Here is a 17,728-nt window from a genome sequence, read left to right as displayed (position 1 = left end):
CTTGTTAAAGACACGCATTCAAACATTAATCGAGGATAGTAAGAGTGCAAGGGCTTTAGATACTGCTTTGGATGTGACCAGCTTAGTGAACTCTGTAAATTGTTCGGTTCCAGCTGTAGAGACCGTGCAGCAGGACAACTGGGTGACCGTGAGACGCTGTAGTCGCAGGACAAAACACCGCTCTTCCGTTCCGATAACAACATTAAACAGGTTCTCCCCTCTCACTGAAACACCCACTGAGAATCCTGTTGAAAGTACCCAAGTTATTGGCGATTATATTACATGGAACGTGAAAATAGAGACACTAGCCACCATAGTCACATGTTTGACGGGAGCCAGAGCGTCTGACATCAAAGTAAATTTAAATTCAATTAAATTCTCTAAGATTATATTCACGTCGACACTAATGATGTTTGAAAAATGAACTTTAAATCTTGTCAAAAGATATCCGTTTGACTGGACCTGTCAACAGAAAGTCTTGTTTGGTACCTCAAGACTCGCTCATGTTTACAGCCTTCTATTAGCGTGGGGTGTGTTTCCCGTACAACAAGAGAATTGGCTGCTTCACTACCATAGTACGATGCATCGTTGAAGAAATCAACTAGCTAGTCACAACTGTTTCCCGAAACCGTATTGTCGCAAATTGGTTGTTCAACCACATTGGTTAATGATGTCACGCAGGTGGTGGAGTAGTAACTTTCTTTAATGAATATGTTTGAGATCCAATTAATGCTAGATGGTTTGCTATAAATCACGAACACAGTATCTGAGGACAATTTTTATTTTGCTTTATTTCCAGATTCAATCATAGATAGACTCGTTCAGTAGGCTAGAGCGTTCGCACATGTGCACTTTTAAAAAAACGGTGCTTTAAAATCTCGACAAACTAAAAGACATAAATGACATTTGTATGTATTCTAAATAAAAGATACATATTGTAATGAATGTCAGCTTGCTTATTTTGCTTAAGACGAAGATTTATTAATTCCACATGTCATGCAAACTAGAAACTATGCTTCTAACCACAGGTCGAGATATGTCGTTCCAACCACATAACTTTGCGATGCGGTTTGTGAATGTTCGTTGGAACGATGGTTTCGGGAAACACAGACTTGTTGAACTGCTCATAACGACGGAACTTGAGACCATAGTTGGCTAACGATGCTTTTGGGAAACGCACCCCTGAGAATTTGACTGAAAAAGCCAGAATAGAGCAGAAGCAGGAGACGGAGTGGTGTAAATAAAAGAGCAGAGTTTATTGAATTATTTTAGTTGCATATATGTCAATGCTCAGACTTCGTCTGGCCAGTACAATTCCAACAAGTGTCATTATACCAAGGGAAAACGATTGGAAAATTACTGCTTCACAACATCGTCATGTGAAGTTAAAAACCTTTAAGACAATCTCTTATCTCCTCCCATGAAGACAAATATCCCTTTACATGACTAATGATTATAAACGATTATAAAATTAAATCAAATATAAACTATGTATGATTGATTTATTAAAAATCTTCAGATTTTTCACTCCCCCCTCTTAATCGTATATTAAAACATTGGATTATATAGATTGATTAAAAGCAAGCAAACCTTCATGATCATTATCAAAACATGCTTTGAAAAGCTTCCCTTCTACATGCTCTTTAAAAGAACAGGTCTTCTCTGTCATACCGCGTACCAGCGTCATCTGAGGGGGAGTTTCTAACATTGGCATTGTGTCGCACAAAACAAATCAACACTCTTATGTAATGTACAAGAGTGTATAAATGACTAATGATTATAAATGTTTATAAAATGAAAAGTATGATAAGGGCAGGAAGCGACACCTAGCAGGACGGCCTCCTCAAGATCTTGGACAAGCAGTAAACTCGATATACTCCCCATTCTAGAGAACAGACAGAAAGAGAATAATGCATTGCATTTTTGCAGTTATGCAATTTTCAATATGCAAAATGTAGATTGCGTCACAATGTTTATTATTATTATTATTACTATTATATGGAATGATCTGGATGCACATTTTAATGCGTTTAACCAGTTTTTTTTTTAAAGAAACATTCATGCCATTTTCAGCACTATCTATCCTGACCTGTTTTGTCTAAACCAATTACATTTCAATATAACATGATGACAGCTAACTCAAAATCCATTCACAATTTATGAACATATAAAATGGTTAAACCAAAAATTGTCCAATCACAGAATAGCACAGCATAAAGTATGACAGCACCTCACTGTATCTGAAGGAAATGTCAAGATGGCTGTCAAGCTATTAATTACTGAATGCCTGAACCTGTATCATTTTACCATGGGAAACCATTGATACATAATAATAATAAAAAAACATAATAATAATACAAATTATTATATATATATATATATATATATATATACCTATACAGTGTGTGTATGTGTGTACATATTGTACATATTGATTTTTTCACATAAAAGGATGACAAATGTTTGAGTAAAGTCTTAAACGGTTATTTCCTCATTAACCATCTGTCTGATCCCGTAAAGTGAAGAGCATCAGTAAAAAGCTTAATTGTATAAATATAAAGCTTAGTTATTCTAATATACAAATTAAATGTTTTATGTAAAGAATACTTGTTAATATTTAACTTCATGTTCAATCTGTGGAAAGGTATATACTATATTTTTCAGTTGAAATTATTTTGTAGAGTTGACATACATAACTTACTTTAGTAATGTACATGCTAATAAATTAATGTTTCAAAAAAGAACATTTCACACATGCAACTTTTAATACATGCACTTCTAAAAATTCATGTCATACTAAAGAATCATTTAAAATGCAAAAACTTAAAATTAAAAAAATATATAAAAACTTAGGATTTAAACAAATTTAGGATTTATATGCTTTTGAAAAAGTTCAATGTAATGACTCTAAAACATGGCATGTGATGTAACCATTAAGTAAAAGGTAAAAAGCATCCTTATTGGGTGACAGTTGTAGGTTACAGTTTGACAAGAGTTTACAGTGTGACAAAAGCACAATGTTGTGTTTTATAGCGAGTGTACACAAATATAAGTAAACACTTTGCAGGTTTAATGATCTGTATGAACAAAATGACGGAGTATGTTTTTTATGTTTCCACTGTTCGATCGCGGCCGCGCCTCTCTCTCTTTCACACAAACACACACACTCCAGCATTGCAATCTTGACATTGCAGCCTGTTCATTATGCGGTCACACCAAACACGAATAGAGCGTTAAATTCGCGTCTATCGCGTCTAGTTCGACGCTAGTCCAAAGCGAATAGGACGCGCGTATAAAGCCAACGTTTGAAGTGAACGCGCGTTCAGAGCTAAGCCGATGGTACAGATTATGTGTCCCTAAAGAACCCGCGTATCTAAAAGTAGTTCCGCATTACATTAATTAATTTTCACGCGAGTTTTATTTATTTTTATACCGTGTATTCTCCGTGTAAATTCGTGCACCGAACCGTGACGCCCGTACCGTTTCGGTTCGGTACGAATACATGTACCGTTCCACCCCTAATATATATATATATATATATGTTCCCTACCTGAGTTTGGTACTGTGCCGCCTGTTGTAAGCACTCAGTCTACTCCGTTCCAGTGGCTCTTGCCTAAATGTAAGAGAAGCCCATTAATTAAAGTTTCGGCAGGGGTGTCCAGTCCTGCTCCTGGAGGGCCACTGTCCTGCAAAGTTTAGCTCCAACCCCAATCATCACACCCGAACCAGCTAATCAAGGACTGTGTTCAAAATCGACCCCAATACCCTTAAAGAGGGCACTATTTGTGGAGACAGCCATTTGTATTGGTGTCCGAAACCACACTGGATGTTATCGAGTGCACTCATTCAATCCCAAAATGCACCGCAATAATAAGTCTACATCTGATGTACACTCAACCACCAGATAATACCCATAATGCACTGTGAGGGTCATGCTGAATGAATTCAATCGTCTCCCTTATGGTGCACTAAGTGTCCGAATTCGCTCACTCGTTTTCATTCACTCCTTCAAGAAGACGATATTAGTGGAGTAATGTAGGGAATAGTGAATGAGGATACAACTCAGTTTAGGTCCCACTAGGTACTCTAGCAACTTCCAGACAGGTGTGTTGAGGAAAGTTGTAGATCAAATCTGCAGGACAATGGCCCTCCAGGACTGAGTTTGGACACCCCTGGTTTACAGGAAGCATCTTTAAATTATATAGCCATTTTTGTCATTGCCTAAAAAAAATTGGTTCTACATTGTCAAAGCAATGCAACACTGAACGCAACAAATAATGTCTTGTTTCTCCATTCAAACAGTTATAAGAATAAAATGTCACTGAATGCATCAAATGTTTGATTATAATTCTGTATTCCACACAGATCTCCATTATAACGAGTTACCTTTATTATATAGTAATTCAGTTACTAACTCAGTTACTTTTTGGAACAAGTAGTGAGTAACTATAACTAATTACTTTTTTAAAGTAACGTTCCCAACTCTGTTAACTCACCACTCCAGTGGACTTCTGATCAACCCCAGCTAACTGCCAAATCTCCAATCCTTCAGAGTCGCCACTCGCCACAAGACTGTAAAACACACATTAGAATCCATAGGCGTCATTTACGGGGGGGACGGGTGGGACATGTCCCCACCACTTTTTGCCAGGGTCGATATTGTCCCCACCACTTTTGAAACATCTCGCGGCACGGATGTACCAATACAAATAAAACACTTCCATTGAACTTTAATGTGCCATTTAAAAACCTTAAGCTTAACTATATTAATTAACGCAAGAATTGTAATGAAATAAATCAGCACTGAAAAAAGTGCTACTACTACTAATAATAAAACCGACATTTGTGTCATTTATCAAATTGCAGTGTCCACAAGTTTATAAAAGCAATAAGTGAAGGATTGATCGAGAGGAAATGTGTGTATGTAAATGAGACCTGTGCAACTTCGTTCCAGCATCAGCCATTTCAGCCGGGGAAAAATGAGCTCCAGTCTTCCTCAGCAACTTCACAACATCCTTATGCCTACAGACACAGATGAAATTAATGCACTTAAATATACAAGCTTGATAAAAATGATCATTCTAGAAGAAAATTTCAAATGGCAATTAGAGGCTTTTGCATCTGGACTCTTCATATACAGTCACATGTGTTTAATTGACTTTGTCAGTTGCTAGGCCATCCCGTTTAGCAATGCTCATTTCAACCTTCGTGGACTCCGAAGGCGTGACCTTTGAACTTTGCACACTTTTAAGGATGCCACTTCTTAATTGGGACACAGCTATTGTTTTGGAATGAGGGTGAGTAAATTCTATTATTATATTGCATCAGAACAGACTTGTAACTATAGGGATGCAAGATATATCGGCCACTTGGCCGATCTATTAAAGCCGATAAATAATGGATAATGGATTATTTCCTTCAGCTGAGACACTTCAGATGCACACGGTTCGCTATGATGGTTTTGAATTACTTGAAATATGATTCAAATCTAAAAGGAAAATACAGTAAAGTACAACATGCAGCTAAAGTTAGTCATTTCGGCTAGATAAAATTATAATTAACATTAGAGTTGTGTGCTTGGGATGTGCTTGAGACTTTTGTTTTTGTAATCAGCCTCTCAAAAATTTAATTCACGAGTTCACACTTACAAATAAGTCAGATAGAATAAATGCGTATTTGGCGTGCTGTCCGAGGAGAGGGCTCCGAGCTGGGTATTCGGCCCGAACCCAGAGCACTCCCCCAAAAGCTGCAAAATAAAATGCAGGACAGCTGCCAGAATGATGTTGATGACCCCCCAAAAACTTGCGGAGTGCAAAGCTTAAAGTATCAGCCGTGGGAAGGGGTTAGTCACTGGTAGGCTTCTTTAACCATGGGACGGAAGTTGGTTGTCTTGAGGTTGGATAGATGTGCCTCTCAGGTAGTAGGCTGGGGAAGGACTACTGCGGAAGCGGAGGAGATGACACTGTTGCGGCAGTGGAGCAGACTTGCTTTTCAATCTTGCTTTTAAAAATCCAAAACAATTTTGGACATAGAACTGAGCTCCTGCGGGAGCGGAGTAGATGACACTGCTGCGGCAGTGGACCAGACTTGCTTTTCAATCTTGCTTTTAAAAATCCAAAACAATTTTGGACATAGAACTGAGCTCCTGCGGGAGCGGAGCAGATGACACTGCTGCGGCAGTGGAGCAAGTTTGGACGGAGTAATGGAGCTCCTGCGGGAGTGGAGTAGATGACACTGCTGTGGCAGTGGACCAGACTTGCTTTTCAACTTGCTTTAAATATCCAAAACAATTTTGGACATAGAACTGAGCTCCTGCGGGAGCGAAACAGATGACACTGCTGCGGCAGTGGAGCAAGTTTGGACGGAGTAACGGAGCTCCTGCGGGAGCGGAGTAGAAGACACTGCTGCGACAGTGGACAAACTTGCTTTCGACTTGCTTTCCAGGTATCCTATGGTGAGTTGAAAGGAGAATTGGGCACTTGCTGGAGCGGAAGAGATAATGGTTCCGTGGGAATGAAGCGAGTTGGAAGAAGAAAATGGAACTCTTGCGGGAGTGGAAGAGATGACACTGCTGCGGCAGTGGGCCAAACTTGCTTTCTGAACTCAACTGTCCAAAAGGTAAGTTGAACTAAGGACTGGGCTCCTGCGGGAGCGGAGTAGATTGTGTTGTAGTTCTTTCTAACTAACCGATGAGCCAGTTGGGTGGAGAACGAGCTCCTGCTGGAAAGGAAGAGATTATGCTGCTGCTGTGTTGGAACCAAACTTACTTTCGAAATTTGCTTTCTAGGCTATCCGAAAGGAAAGTTGGAAGGAGAGCTGAGCTCCTGCGGGACCGGAGGATGTGGTATTGCTGTGGCAGTGGAGTGAGTTGGAGTTGGGAAACGTAGCTCCTGAGGGAGCAGAGAAGTTAATGTTGCAACGGGAGTGGAACCCAACTTGCTTTCCAGCGGCCTAAGGGCAGGTTGGAAGAGAAAAAGGTGAGCTCCTGCGGGAGCGGAGAGATAGCACTGCTGTGGCAGTGGAGCGAGTTAGGATGGGGGACGGGGCTCCTGCGGGTGTGGTGGGCCTGTAAGGTTGGGTGTATGAAAAAGTTGATGCTGGAGAATTTTAGCTGATGAGGGTTCATTGAGCTTCTTTGGTATGGAAGCGGTTAGAATGGATGTAACTCTTAAAAGCCTCCGACGACCAGCGGCCAATTTCTTGAATCTGCTGCTGGGAGAGGCCTTTTGGGCAGCCTTTTTTCATTTGGTCTGTCTTACTTTGCTTTATGAAGTAAGAGATGGTTTCGTTTTCTAGCACTGATAGATCTGTGATTGTGGGGTGGACTTTTGGGCTATAGCTGGAAGTGATGGTGAGTTCTGAGCATCTGAGGAAACCGAAAAAGCCAAAATGAACATTGCGTCCAGTGTGCGGGCGGTCTTGTTGGAGTGGTAGCCTCGGCGGAGGGTGGAGATACATTACGCGAGGAAGAGGAGATGTGAGATGAAAGGGCGGCCTTGCGGGATAATGCACATCGCAAAGTTTAAGTGGCCGAGCAGAGATAGAAGCTCGCATTTAAAACAATTTGGATTTCTAGGAGGGTGGATGCGACCAAAATATTCCTGTCATTTTTTTTTGTTTTTGTTTTTTTCTTTCAGCGAAGACTTTTGGACTGTGAGAAGATGCGCGGCTGGGATGTCGGGCGGGCGGTGAGATAAGGAAATCATCTAACAGGTGGATTAAGTAAGGAATTGAGTAGTTATTGGAAAGGATTTTTATTTATTTATTTTTTTTTAATTAATTTTTTTTATTTTTAAGAATGTCGACTGTGTCAGGTTCAATCTTTATTTACGGACCTTTTTACAGGGCATATAGTGCGGGCGTGAGCGCCGCCACAATAGCTGCAAATGTGTAGATAACGGCAGCGTTGCCATGAGCAACGTCCCGAGTTGAAGTTATTGCAAACTTGACTGGATGAGAAGGTGGTTCTTCTTCTGTTGGAACCTATGGCTGAGTTATTGCAATTTATGTTTGCTGGCCGTGGAACGTAACTGGTTAATTTTGCAGCTGGTGAATCTGGGCAGGGAGGATTTGGCGGGGTAATCAAAGGACAAGCTGTGATGGAATGAGAAACGGATCTGCAAACAGCGCAACATATGTTATGGCAGACCAGAAACACTCTATTATGTAGTTCCGTGTCTAGGGCGCCCCAGTAAGGGCACTGGTTCCACTGGGCTACACGGACGGAGCATTTTGCCGAGAACAATTTGTGGTATGTATAGAAGTGGGTTCCTCCGTACGATAACGCGAGCTCTGCGATGATCGCGAGATAGTCGTTTAACTCGCGTCTCCTGTGGGGAAGTGCGGCGCAAATTATTTCGCTATACCGGCTGAAAGCAATAGCAAATTCAGAAAACGAAAGAATACGGGATGAATTATGAACTGGATTTTTGAGGGTGACTGCAAAATCGCCGCAGTCGATTTGGCGATTTGAGACCGAGGGAGGGAGTAAAGATAGAAGGGAAGATAAATCGATGTCCGCACCTGTGAGGATCTGTGCTCTGATGTTGCTGGCAACAGGGGGCAGTTCCATAGCTGTAGCGTTTGGCGGGATGGGCATCAGAATCTCGGAAAACAAAGTGAAAGGAGAACGATTTTGAGAAAAGGTGTTAGGAGATAAAAAAACCTGGGTCGAGTCAGTTTGTGGAGGCAACCTCACACTTGGGTCGGCCCCTGAAGCCTGTGGAGGAACTGAAAAAGTGGGAAAGGAGGGGAGCTGGAGAGGTAGAAAGGGTGTCTGGGCCTGCGCCGCTAGCTGAAGCAGCCTCGCACTAGAGTCTGATGGTGGGGCTTCAGGCCATGGACAGGGGAAAGAATTGGAAAAGGTGACAGGAAAGGTCTGAGGTAGCTGACCCTGCGCCGTTGGCGGAGGCATACCCGCGGAGAAAGGGCGGCCTGTTTCGATGAAAACTGGCATTGTGACGTTAGGCACGGTGCTTGGGAAAGCTGCAGTCTATAGCTCGGCGGAGCGGAGAGTAGAGAGGGGCCTTGCGGCGGCGGCGGTGGAATCTGGGGCGCGGCCCAGGCTAGCTGAAGGCCTGCTGCGGCCTGACGCTCGCGGAAGACTGGGACCTGCGAGAGATGGAGAAGGTGTTTTCTGGAAACGTGAGTTCGGGCTCTTGTATTTACTTGCCTTTTTTGCGGATTTTGAACGTGGAGTGGATTTTGGAGAAGGGAAAGCTGCCTGGAGTGAAACGCACTGGTCGTACAGTTGTGCTTTATTCATTCTCCTAGAAAAATAAACATCAGCGTTGATTAGTGCTTGTCTTAACCCCAACACTATCCATTTCTCTATTGCAGGAATGGTGGGTTGTGCTGAAGTGTAGGAAGATGCTGGAGATGGTGGTGGAAGTCTTGATGGTGGAGGTGAGGGCAAGTCATGCAGAGTTCAACTTTGAAATCATGGCAATTATTTGTTGTCTCCCTAAAAAGTATTTGGACACTTAAATCAGTCCTACCTGCCGTGCACAGCACTGTGAAGTGGTGTTTCACCAAAGCGATCTCTGGCATAGACTGAGGCCCCTTTACTCAGCAGATACTCCACCACTTTTACATGTCCCGCACATGCAGCGACGTGGAGAGGAGTGCGGCCGTCATAGTCTGCCATGATCAAGTCAGAGCCCTATATAGAAAGATAAGAATCATAATCCGTGTCCTGATTTTCTAGACTGCATTTATTACTGCAAACCACCACATCGGACTTGTTCGCATGCTCCTGGACCATTTTTAATACAATAAAAAAATATTAAAATACAAAAAAGTTGCAGGAATACTGCAACTGTAAAAAGTTTGGAATAGGCTGCATTTATTTGATTACACTTTTTACAGGTAGTGTTTGCCCTTCTAAATGGGTGTCCAAACAGGTATTAATATCTTACCATTTCCCTCAGGGCCTCTAAAGCTTCAATGTCTCCGGTCTTAGCAGCGACGCAGACCAGAGTTGGAGTTAGTGCATCTCGTACGGGTCCAAGCTCCTGTGGACATCAGTAATATAATATTAGATCTGTTCATCTGAGCCTCTTCTCATTCTTTATATGGTGGTAGTTGTACCATAATCATCAGTTTACACTAAAATGCAGAGCACCAAACTGGCACATCTGTTAGTTGTGTGTTGTTTTGTGAAAACGGAGATGGAATGTAGACATAAGTTATGCGATTGAAAGAGCAAAAAGACTAAGGGCCCTATTTTAACGATCTGAAACGCAAGTGTCAAAGCGCAAAGCGCAAGTAACTTTGTGGGCGGATCCCGGCGCTGTTGCTATTTTCCCGGCGGGATAAATGCCTCTTGCGCCTGGCGCAAATCTAAAAGGGGCTGGTCTGAAGTAGCTTCATTATTCATAGGTGTGGTTTGGGCGTAACGTGAAATAAACCAATCAGAGCGTCATCTCACATTCCCTTTAAGAGCAGGCGCGCTTGTTCTAAAGCGGATTCCTATTATAACGGCGGATTTGCCAGGCGCGCGCCAGGAGCGGATCACAGCCGAGGAGAGCAACGTTCTCGTCAGGCCCGTAAAACACAGAGAAGTGACATTGGGGATGGAGAAACCCACCCAAATTAACTTCTGTTAAGCAGGCGTATGATAATTTGGGTAAATGTGTAAGCTACATGTATGGTTTTATAATAATTTGTCTATCTATCTATCTATCTATCTATCTATCTATCTATCTATCTATCTATCTATCTATCTATCTATCTATCTATCTATCTATCTATCTATCGTAATAATGTATGATTTGCAAAAATGAAAACTGCTGCTTAGATGAGAGAATCAAAGTGTATGCGCGTTGTGCACCCGCTACATTGATTATGGCCAAGCATGCGCCCTTAAAATAGCATAATGAACAACGCGCAACGCGCCACTGACTTTAGACTAGTTCTTTTCTGGTCAGTGGCGCAATTGTTTTATAGAACAGCAAAATAGCATGAGGGAAAGTTTGCGCCGGAACACGCCTCCTCTTTGCGCTGAACCGCCCCGGGGAGCACAAGTGTATTTCATAGTTAACTGACGTGTGTCTGTGGAGGGAAAAGTCCGCTTTGCGCGGGTGCAAAATAGGAATGATACATGCGTCAGTGCACAAAGTCATTTGCGCCGAGTGCAAGATAGGGCCCTAAGAGATGAAAACTCTATGACAACATTGCAGTGCCACATATCATCGAGGCTAAGAAAATAACACAATGGTGCAAACACAGTTGAAAAATTGGGATTACATTTTTTTTGTTGTTGTCAATAATCACAACCCTGTTCTTTTAAAGTGCAAAACAAAGTTAGAAGGGGAGAAAGTGAAGGTTACATTACCTCATCACACTTAATGCTGAGAGACTTGGCGATGACCTGAATAAAGCGACTGTCGCTGAGCTTTGGTTTTTTGCTGTCATCTGTCAGCTCACCACGCAGACTGCGTTGCATCATCTTATGAACAAATAACATGTTTAATTAATAAGTGATCTAAAACAAGTAATAATTATTATCTAATTATTATTATTTACAATAAAACTACTTTACTAACAAAAATAAAGAAAAGACTGTATCAAGGTCAATACGTTTCTTAAAATATCAAAAAAATTAAAAAATAATATACATTATACAAAGCAAAGTAAGTTCAGAATGTAAAATGCCATGTAGTGTGACTTCCCAATTAATTAATGTAATAAAAAAACAAACAAAAACGTATTAGTTGTGCTGCTTAATATTATAATACGTGATACAAGATTTATTACTGACCCCAAACTTCTGAATGGTAGTGTAAATGTTATTGACCCAAATGTGGCTTAAATATATCTTTTTTTTTTCAAATGTAAATTTTCCATACCTCCTTCTTCTTATCTGGAGTGAGGTCTTGTTTTGTCAGCACATAGGAGAGTTTTGAAAGAGCAGCTTCTGGGGTCATATCAAACCCAGCGATCACACCGGCTTTGGTCAGAGCCTGAGAGGAAATATTACATTACACACTCCTGGAATACACCCACATATAAGGCCTTTCTTAATCAAACTCCCAAACCTGGCCAGTGGCGTATGCGGTTGTGACCGAACCACGGAGGCACTGGGTGCAGTTGACCATGATGACTCCTCTCGCTGTCGCTTTTTTGATTATATCAATCAGGCTCTTGCGGTCGGGGGCGTTACCGCTGCCGAAAGTCTCCAATATCACCCCAGCCATAGGAGGCTGCAAGAAATTCTCGACCTGATGAGAGAATTAATCTCACTTAAACATCTGAAACTTCCAAAAGTTCAGCCGATAATGAAATTTCTGTCAGTATTTACTAAACATTGTAAAAAATAATTAATATGTCATGGACTGAATGAAGAGATTTGGGAAAATATTGTGGCAAATAAAGGCAGACATAACCACACGGCCTTACTGTCGCATCAGTGATTCCTGGGAAGAGTCGCAGGACACCCACATTACTGTTCAATCGTGTGTCGACAGTGAATTTTTCTGTTTTACTGGGCCACAATATAATGTCCCAGTTAACTAAAGAGCAAGAAATAAAGCATAATACTCAAAATAACACATCTGCATAAAATAAATACCACTGCAACATCAATAATAAGGGAGTTGACATTAAATTTCAAGCAGTGTCCTGTAATGCACATAATATACTTAACTAAAACTGTAACTTTTATTCTAAATCATTTGTATCAAACAGTATAATATTTGTACTTTGTAATTCATTTTTCTCCCCACAGGATTATTAAAATGTTGTAAAAAACTTACGAAAACTATATATATATATATACTGTATATAAATACATTAATAGAAATAAACATTAACTGAAATAAAATAAATATTTATATAATAAATACAAATAAATTAAATTTTAAAAAAAACTTGCAAAGGCAACATTTCTCATTTTCATTTAGTTTTAACTAAAACTAAAATTTAAATAAAAATGATTAAACAATACATGGACATTATGCAAAAAAGCAAACAATTATAAAAATGACACAAATTCTCAACAAAAGTACTAAAAATGTAACTAAAATTTAAAACACCTGATTATATATAAACTGTAAAAGTATATCAATGATACTAAAATATTACTGCCAGTCAATCTTCCTCTATACATGCACATGTATTTAATTAATAAATTGTCAACTACCAATGGTGAGTTTTTGAAGTTTATGCCAAATATGGATAACATCAACTCAACTTTCTGTGATTGTTTCTAAAAAGAGAACACAAAAGAAGATATTTTGAAGAATATGGGTAGCCAAAGAGTTGACGGGACGTCATGGGGACCATTGACTTCCATAATTGGTTAACCATATTCTTCAAAATCTTATTTTTGTGCTCTGCAGAAGAATGAAATTCATTCAGGTTTAGAAAAACTTGAGGGTGTGTAAATGACAGAATTTCCATTATTGGGTGAACTATCCTTTTAAAAGTCTTATTCCCAAATCATTTTATTTACATAGAAAAGAGCACTCAGAACATGCTGAATTTCTATGGCATGTGAATTTCTTTTTTTTTGTTGAAAAACTAATCTATAAATAGACCCATATGGTAATAAGACTATAAGCAGAGATAGGCAGTATTTTAATTACAAAAAACTCAAAAGTAATTAAATACGTATTTCAAATACATGTAATTTGTATTTTCCTTAACAAAAGTAAATCAAATGTTATGCGCATCTCCTCAGTAAAGCCGGTTCCTTGATTAGTAGTAAATCACCTTCACCTGCTTTCAGATGGAAGATATGATGCAGATATGAGTGTTAAATTAACACTCAAGAGTGTTAAAGTTAATGAGATAATTAAGTGATTCATTTAGTGATGATTGAGCATTATTGAAGACACCTGATGATAACAAGCAGAATCACTGAAGGAGAAAATCACAAATTGTAAGCCACCGTTATGGCGATCATTGTTTGCTTTAGTTGGGCTCTTGACCCTTATATTATTAACTTTAGATTTTATTTGGCTGTTGTATCTGAGTTATAACTGCCATATAAACAAATAAAAAAAGTGATCTAATGGTGTTGGTTATATTATGACAATCATCATTTGAACTTTATGTTTGTGATTTATGCTGTTGGTTACAGCATAACTGTGATTCTGCATAAATATCCAGAATATTAGATATAATATAAAGGATTTCTTAAAAGTTGTTTTTAAAAAAAAATCTTTCTTTTAGGCACACACAGACGTCATGATTCAGTCAACGCAACTCAACAATGGTGACAAGCAGAATATTCAATTAGGAAAAGTAAATTACATAGACAATTCAGATCATAATTTATTCATACCGCAATGCATGATGGGAGCCATTAATGAGTTGTGATTGGTGGCAACTACTGCAACATGCATTCTTATTGTCACCATTGTTGAGATTCACAGGCCGATTATTGATGTCTGTGTTTCTAAATAAATTCATTTGAAAGTGTTTTAATCAGAACAATGTTCATTAAAATGTTTGGATTTTAAGAAAAATACTGATAATCATATGCTGTAGAATCACAAAGCTGTTGCTAACAAGTTAAACCAAACTATCTCAATAAGTTTCATTTTTCAGTATGATTACAGCATGATTATGCCAAAACATAACCAACACTATCAGATCACACTTTTCTTTGTTCACTTGACTGTTATAAATCAATAACAGCAGACAAACAAAATTTTAATTGAAAGTATAAGGATCAAGAGCCCAACTAAAGCAAACACTGACAATTTGTGATTTTCTCCTTCAGTGATTCTGCTTGTTAACATCAGGTGTCTTCAATAATGCTCAATCATCACTAAATTAATCACTTAATTATCTCATTAACTTTAACACTATTGAGTGTTAATTTAACACTCATATCTGCATGCATATCTTCCATCTGAAAGCAGGTGAAGGTGATTTACTACTAATCAAGGAACCGGCTTTACTGAGGAGATGGGCATAAAAATTGATTTTTTTTTTGTTTAGGAAAATATAAATTACATGTATTTGAAATACATATTTAATTACTTTTGAGTATTTTGTAATTAAAATACTGCCCATCTCTGACTATAAGGCTATGAATGTTGGCAGAACCGGAATTACTTTTGATGTCGATTTCAACGTCGGCTAATGGCGACAGGTTTGGTGAGGTAAATGCGTTAAAGCCTGCACAGTCCACTTTGGTGGCACGGTTGCCCCTGTACAGCTTTTGACAAAAAAACAGGCAAACCTGTGAAGAAAGACACAAAGAGCTTATTTCTGATCTTTCACTCAATTTAAACTGTTTTATAATTATTTTTATAACAATAATACAATTACTACAATAATGTATAATAAAGTATCTTTATTGTGCAGAAACAAAATATACTGCATAACATAATCATCTCAAAGGACACTTAAATCTATTTCTTCAAATATTATTTCCTATATTTTATTAAAAAAAATATCTTTCATATTTTAAAATAAAATTATTTAAATGCTATTGAAGTCAATTATGCCCCACAACTGTTTGGTTAAGCATATTCTTATTAAATATCATCTTTTGTGTTCAGCAGAACAAATGAATTCAATTTAGGTTTGAAAGAACTCTAGTGTGAGTAAAACATGACAGAATTTTGATACATTACATTATACATTTTTTTTATACAGAAACTATACATTTTTATAAATATACATTTTGTTGTGAACTATCCATTTAATTAGGAACAAATACTATATACTATAGAAGTCAATGGGGCCCATTAACTGTTTGGTTATGAACATTCTTCAAAATATCTTCTTTTGTGTTCAGCAGAACAAAGAAATTCAATTCGGGTTTGGAACAACTCTGGTGTGAATAAAACATGACAGAATTTTGAACTATCCCTTTTAATAATGAAATTCTTAATGAAGACTATTTTATAACTGCAGTGCTAACATCTCAAGTATTGGACAATCTGGCACATACTGAATGTGTAAAGGCTACAAACACTCACAGAGAATATAAAACTCACCTCAGGGATGATCCTGCTATGAACAGGAGACCGCCCTGCTAACAACAGCGCCACCAAGAGGTTGTCTCTCCCATCAGTCCTCAACTCATAGATGGGCAGCTGCAATGGTTGTGTCATTTTCATTTATACAGTGCTTTTAACAATGTTTAACACTAGTTGGAGATAACTTTAAAAGGGGTCCTTTCATGCTTTTTGACATTTTCAGCTTTCTTTAGCGTGTAATTTAGCTGTTTGAGCAATACAAAGTTCTGCAAAGTTATAAAGCACAAAGTCTCTCTATATCACTAAGCATTGACACAGAACTTCCTGAAACGCCTCCATAGTAGTTTTGAGTTTTCTTCCAAGAACAAATATGTCACAATATCCCTCATTTAAATAATTCCCTCCCAAACACACTCAAAGCGGTTGACTGATCACAACACACACCTCCAGTATAAGTAGTCTGAAATGCTCGACAATATGTGCAGCACAAAGGTGAGTAAATGATCAATTTAAAACATCACGTGTTACCTGTGAGCCAGTGACGATGACAGGCTTTCCCAGATTCTCACACATGAAGGATAAGGCAGAAGAAGTGTAAGCCATGGTGTCTGTGCCGTGCAGGACGACAAAACCAGTGCATTGCTCGTAATTTGTCTGTGAACATGGGGAACAAACTTTAAAAATCTCAGTAGTGATTTTGACAAACTAAAGAATTTATTGTTGAAGTGTTCACTGATCTACCTTCAAGAAATCCAAAGATTATCTACAATTAACAATTTTTTTTTCTTTTGTACAAAAACAAAATCCAATAATTTATCACATCAGTTCTTTTCACAAATCAGAATATTAAGTCATGTCATCCTCAGATCTGTTAATGTCAGTTTAAAAAAAGCATGAAATAAGTCCTGCAACTCAAAGCCAAACAATAAAGATGGTTAAAAGGGAAGCACCTCAATGTCTTTTGCAATTTTTTCCCAGTCAGCTGGGGTCATATTAGAGGAGTCGAGGAGGGGACTGTACTCTTTAATTCTATATACAACCCTCACGTTCTTTTTGGACAGTCTGGGGTGAAAAAAAAGAGAGAACATGTTTAAAATGCAGCAGAATATTGGCAAAAAAGCAGAAAAAAGTTTATTATAAAAAAAAAAGCACCCAAACATTAAAACAAAAGTAAAGCAAAACTTCTTCTTTAAACCAGCAAAGACCATTAGGTACTCATGGGTTAGTTCAGCTAGATCAACTAAAACAAAACAAGAAAGATAGATTATTTATTGACAGTGAGATTCTGATTGATTTCAGGGGTGTCTTCTCCTGAAAAACTCTTTAAAACAAAATGTGGCATGCTTAGTTAGTATGATAATCTGATGTTTAGTTAAAGTAATATGTTTGTTACATTTATAAGATAGAACGAATGCTTGTTTCTTTAAGGGTTGGGGAACGGAAGTGACGTAGAGGTTTGAATGTTTTTTGACACTGTTCGGTGATGTAAACAAGGACAATAAAAGAAGTCAAGTAAGCTCAAGTACGAGTCGTATTTACAGACATAACAATTGGCGACGAGAATGGCAGATGATTTTCCCATGCTGTCGTTATCTCCCCCGAGCCCTTTTTTGCCCCATCCCGGCGAGCCTACGGTCCCATGGGAACAATGGAAAAGATCATTCGAAACGTACCTTTTAGCAATGGGCCTTGATGCTGTCCCGACGAAGCGAAAAATGGCCATACTCCTTCACTGTCTCGGAGCCGAAGGACAGCGTGTGTTTCACACACTCGGAGAAGCGGATGATTAC

At 38.8% G+C, this 17,728-nt stretch overlaps 1 protein-coding gene across 1 annotated transcript; it reads right to left on the bottom strand.

The window, feature by feature from the left end:
* Positions 1-3,550: 3,550 nt before the first annotated feature.
* On the bottom strand, positions 3,551-17,661 carry LOC130075796 (60 kDa lysophospholipase-like). The gene is made up of 14 exons (XM_056240561.1): positions 17,612-17,661; positions 16,889-17,000; positions 16,467-16,592; positions 15,957-16,055; positions 15,067-15,193; positions 12,400-12,512; positions 12,039-12,221; positions 11,850-11,963; positions 11,336-11,449; positions 9,918-10,013; positions 9,498-9,661; positions 4,936-5,022; positions 4,497-4,572; positions 3,551-3,613 (listed from the first exon to the last, which is right to left on the bottom strand). Exons 1-14 carry the CDS (start codon positions 17,659-17,661, stop codon positions 3,590-3,592), a joined length of 1,485 nt encoding a protein of 494 aa, XP_056096536.1. The 3' UTR covers positions 3,551-3,589.
* Between the last annotated feature and the right edge of the window lie 67 nt (positions 17,662-17,728).

Source organism: Rhinichthys klamathensis, unplaced genomic scaffold, assembly GCF_029890125.1.
Source record: "Rhinichthys klamathensis goyatoka isolate OS25496 unplaced genomic scaffold, OSU_Roscu_1.1 h1tg000603l_1, whole genome shotgun sequence".
In the NCBI taxonomy this organism is placed as follows: domain Eukaryota; kingdom Metazoa; phylum Chordata; class Actinopteri; order Cypriniformes; family Leuciscidae; genus Rhinichthys; species Rhinichthys klamathensis.
This window is presented reverse-complemented; position numbering and strand designations above follow the sequence as displayed.

What these genes read in the sequence shown, in the direction of transcription:
- LOC130075796 (XM_056240561.1), bottom strand. Translation starts at nt 17,661, where the DNA reads ATGGCCATTTTTCGCTTCGTCGGGACAGCATCAAGGCCCATTGCTAAA. An exon ending in TCAAGGCCCATTGCTAAAAG is followed by an intron (nt 17,001 to 17,611) that starts GTACGTTTCGAA and finishes TTTTCACCCCAG; the next exon opens with ACTGTCCAAAAAGAACGTGA. An exon ending in CACAGTGCTGTGCACGGCAG is followed by an intron (nt 5,023 to 9,497) that starts GTAGGACTGATT and finishes CTGTGTCTGTAG; the next exon opens with GCATAAGGATGTTGTGAAGT.